Here is an 18,037-nt window from a genome sequence, read left to right as displayed (position 1 = left end):
TGTTTCTGCCTCTACAAGAATAGGAGATAAGATGCTGTGCCTGTGGGCAGATTACATTTCCCCTTTTTTAAAAGGGGTTTTTGTTTTGTTGCTTTGTTGTTGTTTTTTACTGCAATTATTATGACTCTGAGACCTGTGGTTTGCGAATAAATAAATAAATAATCAAACCCCATGCAACTACAGTTATTTAATTTATGGCTGCAGAAGGAACTTGCCAGGGAGTACAGAAGTAGGAAGCAGAGAATAGCCCGTCTTTCTTATCCGGAAACGCTCTTTGCAGACTGAAGGACTTTTGTGGAGTAAGAGAACACAAAAAGCCCCCAACAAACGCTTTGAGCACAACAAAGATGGACACGGCGGCGAAAGGGGCTGTTTGTTTCTCCACCGCAGGCGTGCTCGGGCTGCAGGCAGCAGCGCTGGGAGCACGGGCTGATCCTCGGCCGAGCCCCCGAGACCAGCGGGGTCCCCGCCGCCCCCTCAGCCCCTTCTCCAGCGGCGGGAAAGGCGCTCCCCGGCCCCGGCCCCGGCCCGGGCAGCGCGGCCGCTTTACGGCACGGCCGTTCCGACCTCCCCGTCCGCGCTTTGCGGCTGCGTGGCGGTGGGTGGGGGGCGGGGAAGATGTCTGAGCGGGGAGAAGCCCCGGCGGCGGCGGCACCGGCGGGAGAGATGCCGGCGAAGAAGCAGAAGCTGAGCAGCGACGAGAACAGCAACCCCGGGGACCTGTCCGGCGACGAGAACGTGAGGCCGGGCGCGGGTTAGGGGGCGGCGCGGGTGTGGGGGGGCTGCTGTGGCGGGAGCGCGCGCGCGCGCGCGGGGCCTCGCGCCGGGGGCGGGCGGGAGCGCGGAGGGGAGGGGGGAGGGGGGCGCCGCCCCTCGGCCCCGCCGTGAGGGGACATCGCCCACCGGGACCCCCTCGGGCGTGTCCCGGGCGGGACAGGGGATGGGGGGGAGAGCGACAAGGGGGTCTCAGCCCGCGCGTCTCGGCTCGGTGGCCGCTGGAGGGAGGCCCCGGTGGGAGAGACCGGGAGGGTCCGGGGGAGAGAATCCCGCTTGGCCTCCACGTGGGTGAAGGTGGATTTGAGGCCCAACCTGTGAGCGGGCTCTGTCTCGAACTCTGCTTCAAAACGTCAGACTTTTGTTTTGTTTTGTGGGGTTTTTTTTTTTGGGTTTTTTTTTGTTTGTTTTCCCTGGAAACTAGCAGCATTGCCCATCTTGCTGTTTTGCATCCTGTGTCTTCACTGTCACTGTTGAAGAGTAACATGCAGCACAAGTTTATGTGTGCAGCCTCTTTGTGAATGAGAAACAGGACATTCTGTTAGTAAACTACTGTCAGCAGAAGGCAGCAGGGATGGGGTCTGTAATCTCTGAGTTAGGTGAAATTCTAATGTTTAGAGCAAAGGTAATGTGATTGATGTAGAATAACTTACACTTGAAAGGTAAACTTAATCTAAGGTATTGAGCAGTCTATTTGTGTAGCTACTGGTGTGGAGGGGGTTTGTGTAGTTACTCTGTGTGTGTGTGTGTGTGTGTGTTTTATAGTGTGTGGAAGTTTTTTCCTGCACTTATCCAGCAAGTGAGTGATCTGGACCACATCCTCCACAGCCTTTGGAAGTGGTGCTTGTGAGGTGACAGGCAGGTTTGAGATGTTCCACACCACTTCTCTTGGCTTTTTTTCATGACTCAGCCGCATTTGTGGATCCAAGTGTACTTTGGTGACACGTTCAGGCTTAATTTGCTGTCAGTTGTAGGTTGTCACTGACTGTGGAATAGGCTGCCCAAAGATGTTGTGGATGCCCCATCCCTGGAGATGTTTAAGGCCAGGCTGGATGTAGCTCTACACAACTTTGTCTAGTGAAAGGTGGATGGCAGTGGATTAGACTAGATGATCTTTAATGTCCCTTCCAGCACAAATCACTCTGATTATATGATTCTCTGAATCTCTGATGTGGGTTGCCTCAGTGGCAAAGGGATTCCTTTTTCAAGAGTTCATTACTGGACTCCACTACTCCTGCAAGATGGGGGATTCTGTTTAAAAGTTGACATAAAAGTGTTGATTTGGAGAAAGGGTGTGTTTTGCTCCACAGGTGTCCTGTGTGCAGATTTGTTGGTTATGTGGTAGTTGTAGATAGCCAGTATGGTTGCCCACACCAGCTGTCCTGTGTGCTCACATTGACAGTATCTGTCTAGTCCAGAGAAAACTTCAGTCTTGTCAAATATTAAAATTATGGCAAGTGCGCTCGGGCAAATTTGGCAAAAAATTTGGCAAACTCTGAATTTTTTTAGGACAACAGGAAATCTTAAAAATTACTAAACTTGGTTAATAATTTTGTGGAGGGTTGGCTCCTTTAGGGGCCCAGTGTGAAGGGAATGACTCCAGGTTTGGGCAGTTCACTTACAGGCTTGGGTGGTATCTTTCCTCCTTTTTGTCCTCTGTATGTCCTGTTTTTCAGAGTTGTTGGGCAAACAAAGACTAATACACCTCTACAGGTTTCTGATAATACAGACATGAAACTGGGACAAGGAATAAATGCTTGGTGGGAATTGGTGTATTAATGTTTATAGTTGACCTCATTCCCTGTTCCTAATGCAGCTTCATGAATCTCCTCCAGTGACAGGCTGTTGTCTGCCTCTGTCTGTCTTAGCTCAGCTCTAGAAATTACCTGGCCTGAGATGTTTTCTCCCCCACTAGTCTGATGGATCTTGCCAGAAGAAATGGGAAAAATTGATTTTTAACAAGCTGAGTATACTCATATGGAAGCACAGGGTTGGCAGGTACATTGCCAGTGAAGGTGAAGTTCTGTGTGACAGGTGATGCAGGCAAATGTCCTTTTATACAGTGCCCTGCAGTCAGACCACTCGTGAAATTATAGTTGTAGCTGATTATCCAAAGCCAGTTTAAAGTCTTTCAGCAGATGCATGGGGTGTTTTGTGTATCCTTTTTTTTTTTTTCAATTTTCCCCATTCTTACCTTATGCTAATGATTGGAGGGCGAGTTGGACCAGTTAGCTGATTAGAATTTAGCTTTTAGTGGAAACAAGTAAGTATCTGTGGGACAGAGCAGGAGGAAGAGGTGGGACGTTGTCTTCTGGTCTCGATGCTGACCTGCTGCAGAACCGTGCTGTGAGTGGTGCACAGAAGCCTCAGAATGGCTCAGTTCTGGGTAGGGTCAAGCCTCGTGTTTTTACACAAACAACTCTTCTTCAGTACTACAGAAGTACTCATTTCCTCTGGATCAAAGGTGTTTTCTGGGAGAAGCAGCTGCTTTATCTCTAGACATTTTCTTAAGAGCAGCTACCAGTATTCTGAAGAAATGTCGCTAGATCACAGTTCATATCTCTCCCTCTTGGATTAGTCCTTGTGTGATTCATGTTCTGTTTCTAGAGAGGAATGCTGTTATGCTGGCATTAGATTTAAATACATGAATCCAAATAGCACCGAGTGCTGGGAGATCTGTTTTCATGAATGACAAGAAAAAGTGAAAAGGCCAAGTGCTGCAAGATGAGTTGAATTTATACAGTAGTTAATGATCTCTTTGTGACATTCTTTATAATTTTGAATGTTTCTAGGATGATGCCGTTAGTATTGAAAGCGGTACTAATACCGAACGCCCCGATACGCCAACAAACACTCCTAATGCACCGGGAAGAAAAAGCTGGGGGAAAGGAAAATGGAAGTCAAAGAAGTGCAAATATTCCTTCAAATGTGTAAATAGCCTAAAGGTAGGTATGTGTGAGCTTCAGGGAATGCTGGGCACCACTTACTGGCAGCAATGTTAATGTTGGTTGTGAGACAGCATCAAGCTTGATACTTTTGAATATTTTTAAACAATTATGTTCCCTGCTGATTTGAAGCAATTACCTTTCTTGGAATAGCCAAAGTTTTGAAGAAAAAAATACTGACAGATAGGAAACAGTAGGTAGTGCTGCAATTAACCCTGTTTTCGTACAGTTTGCTAAGTTTTGTGTGATGCTATGGTTATGCATTTCATTGAAGATGTAGATGCTAGAGATAAATGTGAGAAGTCTGATAAACAAATTGAACTAAAACAAAACCTGGGACAACTCCATGCAGAGCACAAGACCTGCACAGATTTCTCTATGCGTTGAAAAAAAACCCCAAACAAATCAATTCAAGAATCTTAGAGTAGCTTTTTCCTCACACTTAGCCAGATCAGGTATTTCCTGCCCTCTGGCAGTATCATAACTACTATGCAGTGCAATTCAGTTAATTTATTGTGAGTGTTGAGATCACGTGTTAGCACCTGATTTAGGCAGTATGTATCTTCCCATATAACACCTGATGGTTTTAGGGCATGTGGATTCATGGTCTTTACTCCCTGTTCTGCTGTTTTGGTGTAGTGCTGTTTTCTACTGCAATGGTGGCAGACTATGGTGGACTGAACGAGTTTTCTCATTCATGGCTATTTTACTGTGTCAGGATGTTCTTTCCTCATTCCTTAGCCTCATGTGGGATATTTATATGTCAAAAGCTGTAAATAAGCCTTATGATTTCATTTTTACAAGGTCTCTAAATAAAGGATGATTGTGTCTGGAGCAAGATGGGAGTTACGGCAAACTCTGTGAGGATCTGTGTAGTTCAGTAGTGGATATTTTCTGCAGAATTACTCTTGGAGTATTTTTTCATTCCCCCGTGCTTAACTGTGGAGCTGTGCTGATGTGGCTCTTTCTGAACTTTATCTTCAGGCTGCCTTAATGAAACGCTGGCATACCTGAGTGGGAGGGGATAAAAGGTTTGGAGCATGGAAACCTTCTAAATGAGCTTTGCCACTGGAGAAATTGTGATACGAAGTTACGGTGACAAAAATATCTGGGAGACAAATTGATCTTATTGTGTTCTCAAAGTATAAAAATTACCTCCAGGCCTTTGAGGGTGTAGGAGGAAGGGAGGTGGTTTCATTTCACCAAGGTAGGCAGCAGTTCCTATGATTCGTGTGAATCGCCCCCGCGGATGGTGCTATTTGTGGCTTCAAGTCATACTTCAAACACAGACATGGGCCTTTGGACACCCAAACTTTTAACAAGTTCTGAGCTGTGTTACTCATACTTGTTTTCTATCTGCAGAGAAAAAGGGTTAGTACTTCCAAATATCTTCTGGGAAAACAAAACATTCCCTCACTCCAATGCCAATCCAGACCCCACTGTAGGGTGATCCAAAAGACCAAGCTATGACCAAGCTAGAACAGACTAAGCAATCCCTGACTTCCTTGGATTTGGGCTGGGGTCTGGGAACAGATTCCTGTGCAAGTGGAATCAAGCTGTGAGGGAGTAAATGTAGCATTTCAATTAAGTGGGGTATTTTTGTTAGTTTTTTCCCCTATTTCTCTTTGATCTGAGATTAATGGTAATAATAAGAAGTGTGCATGTTAAGACGAGACTAGGTAGGAGCCAAATTTCATTTTTTACTTCATGACTGAGGAAGCCTCTCTTCTTTTCCTTTTCCTCTTTTTCCATACTAACTTTGCAGATACTGTGAAGAATGAGAATTGAATGTTGTATGTGAGTTTAGAAAGACACTTGTGACTCTTTGAGTACCATTTCATATATCCCCCCATTTATGTTTTTGAAATAAACTGTAAGGTGCAGGTATTGAAGTTAATGAAGGGTCAACATGGTTTAAAGATAATAGAAATTAATATTCTTTAGGGGTGTATAAATGTGTTTTTCCACTTTTGTACTCTTGGTTTTTCCCTCTTATTTTTTTTTCACTTTTTTCCTTGGGGAAACAAAGAAATATGGCCATTACTGTCTGCTTTGAGTGTTAAACGGTTATGACTCAGCCTGAAAAACTCAGTTCTTGCTAAGTATGCTTTTTAAACACTGCTTTGGGAGTTATTTTGGATGAAATATAAGCATCAGGAAAACAAAAATACAGCTTGGAAAATGACAGGAAATAAAAAACTGCCTTTATTGCTTTTTGGAGTAGTAAGTTACTTGTAAGAGGTACTGAAAAATTTTTGCTTTCTGTGGGCTGAATGGAAATTGGGTTATAAATGAGCATACACAGCTAACACAGCTAGCACAGTTGCACATCCTCATATATCCATATATGTTTTGCATAGAAAACATATATGTTTTCCATAGATCTTTTGGCAGAAACGTGTATATTTTTCTTTATTGTGCTCCCCTTAAAGCAATGCAGTTATTTTCCCTACCCTTTTTTGCTTAGGGAGAATGCTTAAGTTGTAAGCAGCCTGGTGTTGTCTCAGCTTCTACTTGCTGTCCCCTGGCTTGGGAACCAGTATTCAATGCCACGCAGAATTCTAGCTTGTTGATGTGTAATGGAGTCTAAATGTAATTAAATCCACTGCCCATAATGGCTTACTTCCACTTCTGGGAAGGGGAAATGCACGTGTGGGTTGTTGGTTCCCCACTGGCAGTGTGGGTGACACGGATTAAAAGGCATTCGTGCAGGTGATTGTTTTTGGCATGGTATTGACTTCACTGCTTTCTGTCTAAAACCAAGTCTAATCTTACTTTTTGATTGAACTCAAGTTGATGTTGAGTAAGGCTGGAGCTCACCACTGATCATTTATTTGCTTCTGTAGCAGTAGGTCTGTTTTCTTCCCTGCCTTCTTTCTCTAGAACCTGAGTACTTTGGGTTTCATGCCCTTTATACACAGCAGGGACAAGATGGCATTTCACAATTTTACTTTTGGACGGGTATCTGGGTCACTTCTGTCTGTACAAACCAGTGTCAGATTTGTGTCACATACTTGGCATCTGAGCATAAACATTGTGTACAGCACCTAGAAGTACAATGTTTTGGAAAACCTCCTTCATTGTTTTGCACTTGGGACAAAAATTAGAGCAGACAAGTATTTTTGAAATAGCTATGTGCTGTCTCTGACCTCTAGGGAGTTGGGAGTTTAAATAGGAGCAGAGCTTCTGCAGATACCCTGGTATCTTCCTTCAAGAGTCTCTGCCTGGCTGCTTCATCCATCAAACACCAGCAAAACTGCAATATGTACAGTCAGGCTCCTGGAGATTGTAGCACTTGGTATGAGAAATGTAGTGTGGGGGAAGTAAGTAGACTAAAGATATTTGTCTTGAAGAGTAATTTTTTCCAGGGAAATAGATTTTCTTTGAAAAAGCTTGCAAAATACTTTAGGTATGTACTCAAATATAAAAATATGGAAACAATATAGCACTCTGTTATATATCTCTACTTACCACCTTAGTCTGGGTCCTACCTAGAAAATCAGACACTTATTTCAACTTATGCTGGAAAAATATCCTATCTTGAGGGTGAAAATCATACTGCTTTTCACTTTCCATATTTTGTTGAATTTATTAGAGCATATGACAGAGAACAAGGTAGTTCCAGAAAAATAAATGCAAAACCTACTAATATGTCTCTGTAATAAAGGAGTAGGAATCGATGCATTTTGCCTGTGCTGTCTTCATGTGATATGTCAGAAGCACTCACTATTCAGCAGCAGGAACTCCTTCAAGCAGAAATTTGAAACCAAGTTATTATTAGTGGAAAAACTTTATTAAGCTTTCTGAATTTGATGTCTCAGCCATTCTCTTCGCACAAGACTTTAAAACACTCAAAAATTAAGGCTACCAGGTAAAATTAATGCATGTGTTGCTGCAAAGTGAAGTTAAATGTATTGCACACAAAAAGTCATGGCCTTGTGTATGCAATTTTATGGCTTACAGTTTTCCTCATTCTTCATTTCTAGTTTTCTGTAATGCTTTAAAGATACTGAATACCTGTTTTTTCTTCTACTCTGTGCTTACTAATAACTTTGCTACTTTTCCCTTTCCTGATCTCCTGTATCCCTCATATCATAAAGCCATTAATTTGTTCTTTTGTGTTATGATGGGTAATACTTTGAGTTAAGCTTTGAGCAATCCTTTTTAATCTGTACTAAAGTTTGAAAGTTGCTACCTCTCTTAAGAATTGCAGGAGGGCCATAATCTCCAAAAGATTTTCTGCTTTCTCTTTCTAGCTCTTCTAGTTATTTCTCTTCATAACAGATACTGCCTTGTTATTAAATAATGCTATTTAAAATTTTTCCAGACTTCCTTTTCTTTTTCTAAGGAATGTTAGACTTTCTGTTCACACCCCCTCCTCGAATTTATTCTTTGGTTTTGGACAGGCCAGACCTGCCAGGGCTAGTACATCTCGTGTTGTTTCTGAAGTGCTGCCATTTGAAGGCTGCTGAACAGCCATCATGAGACACTTCCTTCCTGCCTGCACTGTCCCAGACAGTCCCCTGTGGGGAGGCACTTCAATGAACATTTATTCTTGCTGAAAACATCCTGTCAGGGCAGGCCAAAATACTGTTATCAATTATTAACAAGCACCACCATATTCATCACAATTCATAAACATACCTGCTTTTTTTCTTCTTTCAAACTGATGTAAGTTGTATAAAAATAATACTTGGCGTTTCTCTGGTAAGTGTTCGTAAAGGCATCTGAAAACGTTTTGTAGACATGAACTTTGTAGCAGTATTGTGACACCCTGGAGAGAGTTCCTTGTGTCTGTGACAAAGTTACAAGACCTAGCCGTAACGCAATAGTTAAATGTGACCCTTCTACATGCTTTTACCATTATAATTCTCTCTCTTGGTAATTCTTCCCTGTGAAGTTGCAAATCCTTGTGTATAAGTAATTATGATAGAAAATGCATATAGGTATGACCTAAGATGCAGAGGTTGCCTTATTGAAAATTGTAAAACAAAATAGTAGAGCTGCAAATACAACTTGTGAGTTCTGCCTGCTTCTAGCCATAACAACAGTTGTGACAACAGTTCTTTCCCTTTACTTTTTGAAAGCTTGGTGGAGAAAGAAGAGGGAGGGGTGTGTTTGTCAGAATATTCCTTTAACCTCCCTTTGAGACAGCCGAGTTAAAATGTGATGTTACAAAACTATGATTGTTAACTCCTCACTATCTAAAATTATACTGGCTGTGAACCTATTAGTTTGAGGAGGGAAACTTGTCAATTAAACTGTTGAATTTCACAGCGATGATGTGCCTGTGGGTTTTGTTGGATTTTTTATCTCTAATCTTACTTTACACCTATAGGAGGACCATGGCCAGCCTCTGTTTGGAGTCCAGTTTAACTGGCACAGCAAAGAAGGTGATCCTCTTGTTTTTGCCACTGTAGGCAGCAACAGAGTGAGTAATCTGTTTTTCGTCATACGCCCTTCTGTGTGGCTCTGCATGCATTCCTGTTTTCAAGAAATCCCTTTACCTGTGTTTTGTATGGACACACAATACTTAATATGAACAGATGTATTTATAAGATGTGTAACATCTGTTACCTGGGAGAACTGCATCTTTTGGATTGTTCTACAAAGTCATGTTAGCTATTTGATAATTAATCTATGTAGTAAAGAAAAAAGTCCTTCAGTAATATGCATGATGGCATAAGGAAGAGAGGTACATAAATGTATCTTCTCAATAAAATTACTTTGCATAAATGTTACTATTTTCTAAAGGTCATCTACTCATATATACAGGATGAGAGCTGTCTACAGTGATGCCAGCCAGCTCAGTAGCTAAATTGATGGCCTGTGTGGAGTGAATTTATAGACTTCCTCTGAACAAGGATCGATGTCATTTCAGTCTTGAAAATAACCGCTGAGAAGTGCATTTTGTGCAAGTATTGTGAATAAATAAGAAGTGTTTCATTTCTAGGTTTGTTCTGCCTGGCAAGTCATCAGAAACACTAAACTAAGTTTAAGCAAGGTTTCTATGAGTCGTTAAACTAAGTTTAAGTAAGGTATCAATGACTCATTACAAGACCAAGCCATGTTAGAGATGACTGCAGTAATTAATTCCAACAAGGGTTTATCTTATTAAGGCAGTTCAAATAATAGACCTCATTATATGGGAAGGATAGCTGACAGGTCCTGGAATGGTGTTTTACTGAAACTGCTGTGGATATTCTTTTATCAAACCATTTCCACCTGTTAAACGAATGATAGATGAAATCTAAACCAAAGAGGCCCTCTACCTCTCCCAATCAGGCAGTCAATAGATGAGTGCATGTGATTTCCTTTTGAAATGTCACAGCTAAGCAGTAGTCTCTCCCACTTATTTATTTTTGTTTATTTTTCTCCAGGTTACTTTGTATGAATGTCATTCCCAAGGAGAAATCCGTCTGTTGCAGTCTTATGTGGATGCTGATGTATCCTTTTAAGTTAAATACCCACGTGTTTGCTTCTCCTTTATGAAAAATCAAGAGGCTTTGTAGGAAAAAGCATGTAAATGTTTTGTCTGTGGTTTAATACTTTGCTTATGTGGTGCATTTTTTATGTTAGGTCCAAGTCTTGCCTCTTTCCCACATCCTAGAATCCCTTCTGTTAAAAAAATGTTAAAAACGCAGACTCAGGGACCAGATTGTATTAAAATATTTGAAAACTGATTCTCCATCAGTTTAATCTTTCCAACACTAATATTTGTACAATGTTTCTCTGCTTTACAGTGGTCTCAGTTTCCCTGTGAATTGGAACTGAGTTTAAAGCTTAAGAATTTAATTTCATGCTCTGAGGCATTAATAATTTGTGTCGGTCATTTGCAATACACAAGTCATTAACTTGTGAACTCAGTCATGATTCATTATTCCCAATCAAAGGTGATGCCATGAAAGAGGTCTTCCTTGTATGTTAGGAATACACATCTGTAGAAAAGGTGATATTGCTGGTATTTGCAGGTGTATAACTGAATATGTGTCTTTTTCTCATGGAGTCCAGCAGATACTTCTGGGAACTTAGATAAAAGAGCAACAGGTTTATTAAAAATAAAATGTTGTTTAAAAAAAGAAAAAAAAAATCTCCTGTTTGTTCTGTGATCCTTAACTTGAGGCATTGTAGGCAGATGAAAATTTCTATACCTGTGCATGGACATATGATAGCAATACAAGCCATCCTCTTCTGGCTGTGGCAGGATCCAGGGGTATTATTAGGATAATTAATCCTATTACAATGCAGTGCATAAAGGTGAGTGTTCAAAACTTTGAGATACAGCTTGTGCTTCAGTAAGGCATGACACTTTTTTCTTCTAAGTACATGTAAACATGAGGGGAAATGGTAACTTGGTCTCTGAATTCTATCCCAGCACTATGTGGGCCATGGAAATGCAATCAACGAACTGAAATTCCATCCAAGAGATCCAAATCTTCTTTTATCTGTAAGCAAAGGTGAGGAAAAACTTCTGTTGTTTTTGTATAAATAAGGATACTTTGAATTGGAGTTTGGTCTTGAATATACCTGAAAACCTTCATGAATTTTTTTTAAATGAATGGCACTGAACAAGTTTACCTTGAAAGTTGAAAGCAAATCATACTTTTACATGGCTGTATATTTTGTACTTACTAAATCCATGGTCTACAAATACAATTCCAGCTATGGTCCAAAGGGATTGTGAATAGTGCTGCTTTTTAGGAGAGAAGAATCATGAGCCTTGAATTTTCTCTTTACTTTCTAACAGTTGAATTAAATTTTTTTCAGTTGTTGAATCACGTTGCCATCTACTGGAGACATCTTAGTGTTGCAGACAGCATTCACCATCATGTTCATGGGGAAAAACTTGGATTGTCTGTTGCTTGGCAACTTTAATTGGACTTTGTGTAAAAAGCATATTAGGGAGTTTTTGGTATAGTGTCTTAGGGCTTATCCAGAAAGTTCTAAGAGTCACAACTTCCTAATCTTGACTGTTTTGTTAAGTAAGGGAATGATCCACAAGGAGCTGGCTAGCCTTCAGGAATGCTTGAGCTGGAAAAATTCACTTAAGGGGACTTCTAACTAGTATATTTGGAGTAACTGAAGAAAGTACATGAGTACAGGAGTTGGGAAGCTCTCTGCTGCTTGCTGCGGTCAAGTTGGTGCTGTAGGTCTGTAAATGTCCAGTCTCTGTATAGTTTTTAGGTTCTCTTTGTAATAATGTTTTGACATCAGCCATAGTACAAGTTTTAATGTACAATCTCTGAACCAGGTGAGAAGACATGAGGCAGGAGAATATTTGGGCTATTGGAACTGCTTGGCTGAGAGATTAATAAAAAAAGAGGAAAATATTTGGGGCTGCATGGCCACCTGTGTCCCTGCTGGGATTTTGGGTGTTGCTGTAATTAAGTGCAATGTACGTGTGGAATCCAAAAGGGAAATACACTAGAGGTTCTTATTAGAAATTGTTAAAACTTTCTTTAAATAAGTGGATTAGTCTGATTGACTTTGGAATACATATTGTTTATATGAACAGTTTTTTCCTTCCTTACTGACTGTGATTCATAAAGAATAATGTTCTAAAGGTTAAAAAAATGGAAAATCACAACTTTTCTGAATGTTGATGTTAGAATGGCAGAAAGGAATTCTAGTATTTTTTGATACATGAAATTGTTTTTATTCCTGACTAAAAGCTTATATTTGTCTGAGATCAGACTTGTCTTTGCTTTTTGGATGATCTAAAGATCCAAATGTGTTTTTGCTAGAAACTGTCCCTAGGGGAGGGGGTGGGCACACTTTTTCAATTACAGAATTACTTTTAATAGTAAGTTAGTTATAACAGCAGTTTTACTTAATGCAGTTCTGTTGTTTCTAACAAGAGAAGAAGAATTAAGTGCTTTTTTAATGTTGGTCTAAACACCTTTTACTCAAAGTGGTTAAGCTGAAATATATTATTCAAATGTACATATAAAAAGCAGCATGTAATTCTATTTGTTCTTTATAGATCATGCATTGAGACTGTGGAACATCCAGACAGACACGCTGGTTGCAATATTTGGAGGAGTAGAAGGGCACAGGGATGAGGTGTTAAGTGCAGTAAGTGGAAGACTGTGGGGCAGTGATTTAGATTTACAAAGGGTAGTAAGCAACTTTTTATCCTCTTGTGCACTGTTTTGATGTTATAGCTACTTAAAAATAAACACCTTGAAGTGCATAAATACTGTTTTAAGGGGATAGACAACTTTAAATGTCAGGTTGTTGGATTGTGGCTACCTCTTACAGACAGAATCTGTTTCAGTAACTGATTTTCTTGAGGTGCAGCCTAGAAGTGAGCAAAATAGGGCTCAGTGGGGCTAGAAAGAGAAAAAAAACATTTCATGATGGTCCTACTTTTGTTCTTGAGTTCTCATCAGGTCAAAGCAGCATAAGCAAATAAACATGGAAAGACATGGTAGTGAAGGAAAGAAGTTGAGTTAAATTGTTTTTCAGTGAATGTGAACAGACACTGGTACCCAGCAAATATCAACTAAACTAGTTAACTTTTAATGTGCTATTCCTGAGAACTCTTTCCATTCCTGTTGTGTGACCTGTTGTGAAAGGTGAGGGGTACATCTCTAGGAAACCTGACACTGTATTATTCACCCATATCATAGCCCTGTAATTCTGCCACAGTTGCTCCTAGGGAACTTAGTGAAGGAGGAGAACTAGCTGTAGATTCACTGTCTGTCAGTGCTGTTCAGTATGTCTCTCTTTCTTCAGAGGGACTAAATATAATTATTAAGATGCTGTGCTGCTTTGCAGTGAGCTGGATTATATTCTTAGTATTTTTCTATTTGAAATATTAAATTTTATTGCATGCTCTACACATAAAATGCTGTTTTGATGGAAACGATGGAATAAAATCTGAGTTGATATAATGCAGCCTAGGGTGGGAGTGCTCAAAATTATTTTATATACATAGGATTATGATCTTCTTGGTGAAAAAATCATGTCCTGTGGGATGGATCACTCTCTAAAACTCTGGAGAATTAATTCCAAGAGAATGATTAATGCTATCAAAGATTCTTATGAGTACAACCCAAATAAAACCAACAGGTATGTAGTCTTCTTCTCTTGTCTGCCTTTCAACACATGAATACTCCTATCAACGGTCCAGGTTAATTCCTTTCCATATTGGGATTTTTTGGGGAATGACCTGGATATCCTGCTGGGCACTGAATCTCACTAGATTGTGTGTCTTATTGATTTTTGCTTCACTGCAGTTTTATTGAATTCTGATTCAAAGTCCCAAAATTTTTATTTTTAAATATCTCAATTATCTCTTATTTGCTTGATTAGAAAACATTTAGAATTATTATCTTAAAGCTTGTATTTCATGCATTTCAAGATGTCAGTATCTTCATCTCATCTCATCTCATCTCATCTCATCTCATCTCATCTCATCTCATCTCAGAATTTCTAGAATGGAATCAAATCTGTGTAATTAAATGTGGCAAATAATCTTAAATTGAGTAGTTAATTATTGTGTATTATTTCACTTTGGGGTGGGGACAAAACTGTTTACGTAGTGATAACTTTAATTTTCATCATTCTCTGATTTGACCTCAGATATGAGAAAATTGTCAAGTAAACATGGCAATTAGATACATGATAGATAAATCCTCCTTTATGAAGTTCTTCAACTTTTTGATCTTAACTTCCAGTTAAACCATTGCGAGAATTGAAGAGTCTAAAACACAGTGAACATGTTCAGCAATGAGACTAGCTGTGAAAATACTCTCGCTTTTTTTGGTAATGTTACCAAATATTAAATGATGCTTTTTAGCGTGCTTTTTTTTTAAATGATGATTTTTTTTTTTTTAAAGTGTGCATTTCTTTTTAACGATTTAGATGTTGCTGAAGCAGCATCAGGAAAACTGAGCTTTAATTAGTTCTTGAAGTATTTGGTGACAGGTGTTTTATTCAGCATCTGAAAGAGTAGTTTTACTCAGCACTATGTCTGCACAGTCTTTTACATGGGAAACTTAGTTATTTCATTAGGCATCAGGATGAAAACAGGGACTGTTCCTATTACTTTTAAAAAGAAAAACAAGCTGCAGACAAAATCTGCTTCGTTATAAAACTGTTGAAAAGTTTGACTTGTTCTTTTAACGTTGAAATATGTTAAAACTGGTTGTTAAAAATTACACTTGTGCTTCTGCATTTGTTTTTCTGAACCTCACTTGGCCATTTTTTCCACAGGCCTTTTGTTTCCCAGAAAATTCACTTTCCTGACTTTTCAACAAGAGACATACATAGAAACTATGTTGACTGTGTACGGTGGCTGGGAGACCTAATCCTATCCAAGGTAATGCTGCAGCTTTTTCAGCTACAGTACATTTCTTTGCTGGTCCTAAGGATCCTAAACCTTAGGAATTTTATTAGCATTTGGTCTTAGGTTAAATTACCCTCTTGTGTCAAATGGTTTTGTGGAGTGTGCTGTGAATTTTGTCACCTGTCAGAATGTGGGTTAAGCAGCTTATACTTAAAAAGCAAAATTCTTACTGCAGCTGTACTCTGCTACAAGTAAAGGGTTTCTGGCTAACAGGAATGGAACATATGGAAAGGGAATCTCTAGATACTGATTAGGGATCCTACTGCTGAAGAGTGAGATGAGGGTTACCGTAATGGAGTAACTTTGATTAATTGTTGTGTCCACTAGTAACATTGGCTTGCAGATATTAAACCAGGCAGCTCAGCTGCCTTGATGCCAGCAGTTGGTGAGTGCACCCTCCTGTTAGTCAAAGGGATTGGGTAAACAATCCTCAAACAAAGGTAAGTTTAAGCTGCTTATGAAGTTGTGTTTGAGCACATCTGGTTGACTTCATGTGAGGTGGGTGAGGGAGGACCCCTGCAGTCCCATTACCTGGCAAAGCTGTGAGGGCATCAGGTTGCCAGTGATGGACAGTGATTATTGTTGGTGGTGTGGCTGTGATCCAAGGGCAGCAGTGAGATTTTCAGTTCTGCTTTTCACAGTGTCATTGGGGAAGCTGTGAGATTAAATGTTTGCTAATAGTTAGACTGATTCTGCAGTATAAATTACAGGTGATTTTGCTTTTCATTGTTTCACTCCAGTCTTGTGAAAATGCCATTGTTTGCTGGAAGCCTGGCAAGATGGAAGATGATATAGATAAAATCAAGCCCAGCGAGTCAAATGTGACCATTCTTGGGAGATTTGATTATAGCCAGTGTGATATATGGTACATGAGATTTTCAATGGATTTCTGGCAGAAGGTACGTTTCTGACTTTGCTGTATTTGAAGGTGTGTAGCTTTTCATTGATTACACGTTTATGGGCAGAGGAAGGGTCTTGGTTCACGTGATGTTAGAGAAACAGAATGCTTTGCTTTAAGGGGCTTTATATGAATCTGCAGGAGCTCCAGATTTTTCATTCTGGTTCTGCCTGTGGGAAAAAATTCCACCAAATAGATACTTATTTTTCACCAGAATTATGTTTCCTGATGTCTTAATTCCTTGTCTGCAGAGATTGATAAAATGGAAGAAAGGAGGCAAATTCTACAACCTTTCTGACTCATTGAGTCATTCGTGTTTAAATGTTCACACACAATTTATCAGCTCTAGAGCCTTTCTAAAATTCTGACTTTATTCTTTGAGGGAGTATTTTAAAATTCTTTATTTTATTCTTTATCCTCTGCTTTCTTTTCAAGATGCTTGCTCTGGGCAATCAGGTTGGCAAACTTTATGTTTGGGATTTAGAAATAGAGGATCCACATAAAGCTAAGTGAGTATTTTTTTTTTTGCTAAGCTGGGAGTTGGGGTAACTTTTCTTTTTCCTTTCCTGATAACTAGAGAAATTCTTTACAGTACTGCTTTCCATTATAGCTACTAGGAAATAAACATTGTGAGTCCTGAAGGTTAATGTTTATTATATCTCACTGATTTATAATTTACATTATAGTAATGCCAAAAGGCCCCAGTTGGATTATGCTGGCTACTGTGTGTAGATACAGTAAAAGGCAATTTATTTCTCACAGAGTTTTCGCTAATTGGGTGTAAATTTTGCAAAGCTATTAGAAGATGTGCTGGGTGGGTGTTGCACATGACAAAGGTGAGATAGGTGACAGGACTGGAGTAAAAAAGGAGTGGAAAAGTGAGGTATGATCACAGTGTGGAGAAAACACTGTGGCTTTCCACTTCCTCACCTGTGTTGCCAGGCAATTTCACAGCATGTCTCTTAGATACATAGTGATACAAATGTATGCATGTAAACATACAGAAGCAAAAAAACCTCTGAACACAAGAAAAAGGCCCCAAACAAACCCACTTATAAAAAAATTGCATAGAAAATGGATATACACTGTATATATAAATACTTTATGCATTTTTAATGTATCCTATATTATATCTTATATACATCTTTATGTATTTATATATATAATTCAAGTAAATATGTGTATATGAATATATTAATGTATGAAATTCCTGGAAATGCTGCAGTCTTTAATCACATGTTTCTGATATTTTATTTCTACCCCTGGGAAATAACACTGGCTATGAAGTCCTAGATAATATCATTCAATAAGCTTTCAATCTTTGCTTCAGTAATGTGGATGAGAAACAACTGGGGTTAAGCAGGAAACCGCTTTCCAAGTCCTCATTTGGAATACAAAGTATACTATGAAGGCCATAATCCTGTTGCCTTCAATTCTCCCAAGGCCACATAAATAAGGGTTTGCTGAAACAGTGCTCCATACATTGGAAGATTTAACATTGCAGCTGAGTAATTTTCTTTTCTTTCTAGGTGTACAACTCTTACTCATCCTAAATGTGTTGCTGCCATCCGACAGACCAGTTTTAGCAGGGATAGCAGTATCCTTATAGCCGTGTGTGATGATGCCAGTATCTGGCGCTGGGACAGATTACGATAAAGTACTTTTTCTTAATTCATAGAAGAAAATATATTTTCAAATTATAATATAGTCTGTTAACTTGCTAGTACAGTAGATGCATTTAGTGTAGACTTTCTCGAAGGTTCGGCAGGCTGGAGCTGGACTTAGTGATGTTTACATTCTGTGTATTGTTCTGCTTGAAATTGCTGCTTTTAATAAAAAGAAGTATTTTTGTAAAGTTTTCTGAATTGTCCATATTAATTATTTCCCACAAGAAGTTTTCACTTATGGCCTAGGAAATTTCTTTATGTAGAGCTATCACATGAATGTACATCAACTTGCTAGAAATTTGGTATATTTATGCTTTATGCTATATTTATGTATTTTGTGCCTTTTGAAAACCTAATGAAGCTTTTATTCAGGGACAACACAAAGGAAATGCTACTCTTA

General features: G+C 39.4%; 1 protein-coding gene across 2 annotated transcripts; it reads left to right on the top strand.

The window, feature by feature from the left end:
- The first annotated feature begins 582 nt into the window (after window positions 1-582).
- Window positions 583-17,829, top strand: EED (embryonic ectoderm development). Of its 2 annotated transcripts, none has more exons than XM_056495884.1 (12): window positions 583-738; window positions 3,567-3,719; window positions 9,058-9,150; window positions 10,100-10,165; window positions 10,851-10,976; window positions 11,095-11,176; window positions 12,703-12,794; window positions 13,660-13,793; window positions 14,940-15,045; window positions 15,813-15,971; window positions 16,406-16,479; window positions 17,500-17,829. In XM_056495884.1, exons 1-12 carry the CDS (start codon window positions 619-621, stop codon window positions 17,624-17,626), a joined length of 1,332 nt encoding a protein of 443 aa, XP_056351859.1. In that variant the 5' UTR covers window positions 583-618; the 3' UTR covers window positions 17,627-17,829. The 2 variants fall into 2 exon arrangements, with proteins under 2 accessions (XP_056351859.1, XP_056351869.1); XM_056495894.1 differs by having other exon boundaries at window positions 585-738; window positions 12,703-12,836.
- The last annotated feature ends 208 nt before the right edge of the window (window positions 17,830-18,037 follow it).

Source organism: Oenanthe melanoleuca, chromosome 1 (genome assembly GCF_029582105.1).
Source record: "Oenanthe melanoleuca isolate GR-GAL-2019-014 chromosome 1, OMel1.0, whole genome shotgun sequence".
Taxonomy (NCBI): Eukaryota; Metazoa; Chordata; class Aves; order Passeriformes; family Muscicapidae; genus Oenanthe; species Oenanthe melanoleuca.
This window is presented reverse-complemented; position numbering and strand designations above follow the sequence as displayed.

Bases quoted from the DNA above. Each gene is read 5' to 3' on its own strand.
- EED (XM_056495894.1), top strand. From the start codon at position 619: ATGTCTGAGCGGGGAGAAGCCCCGGCGGCGGCGGCACCGGCGGGAGAG. The intron at 13,794-14,939 runs GTATGTAGTCTT...TTTTTTCCACAG, and splicing joins AACCCAAATAAAACCAACAG to GCCTTTTGTTTCCCAGAAAA. The intron at 15,972-16,405 runs GTACGTTTCTGA...TTTCTTTTCAAG, and splicing joins CAATGGATTTCTGGCAGAAG to ATGCTTGCTCTGGGCAATCA.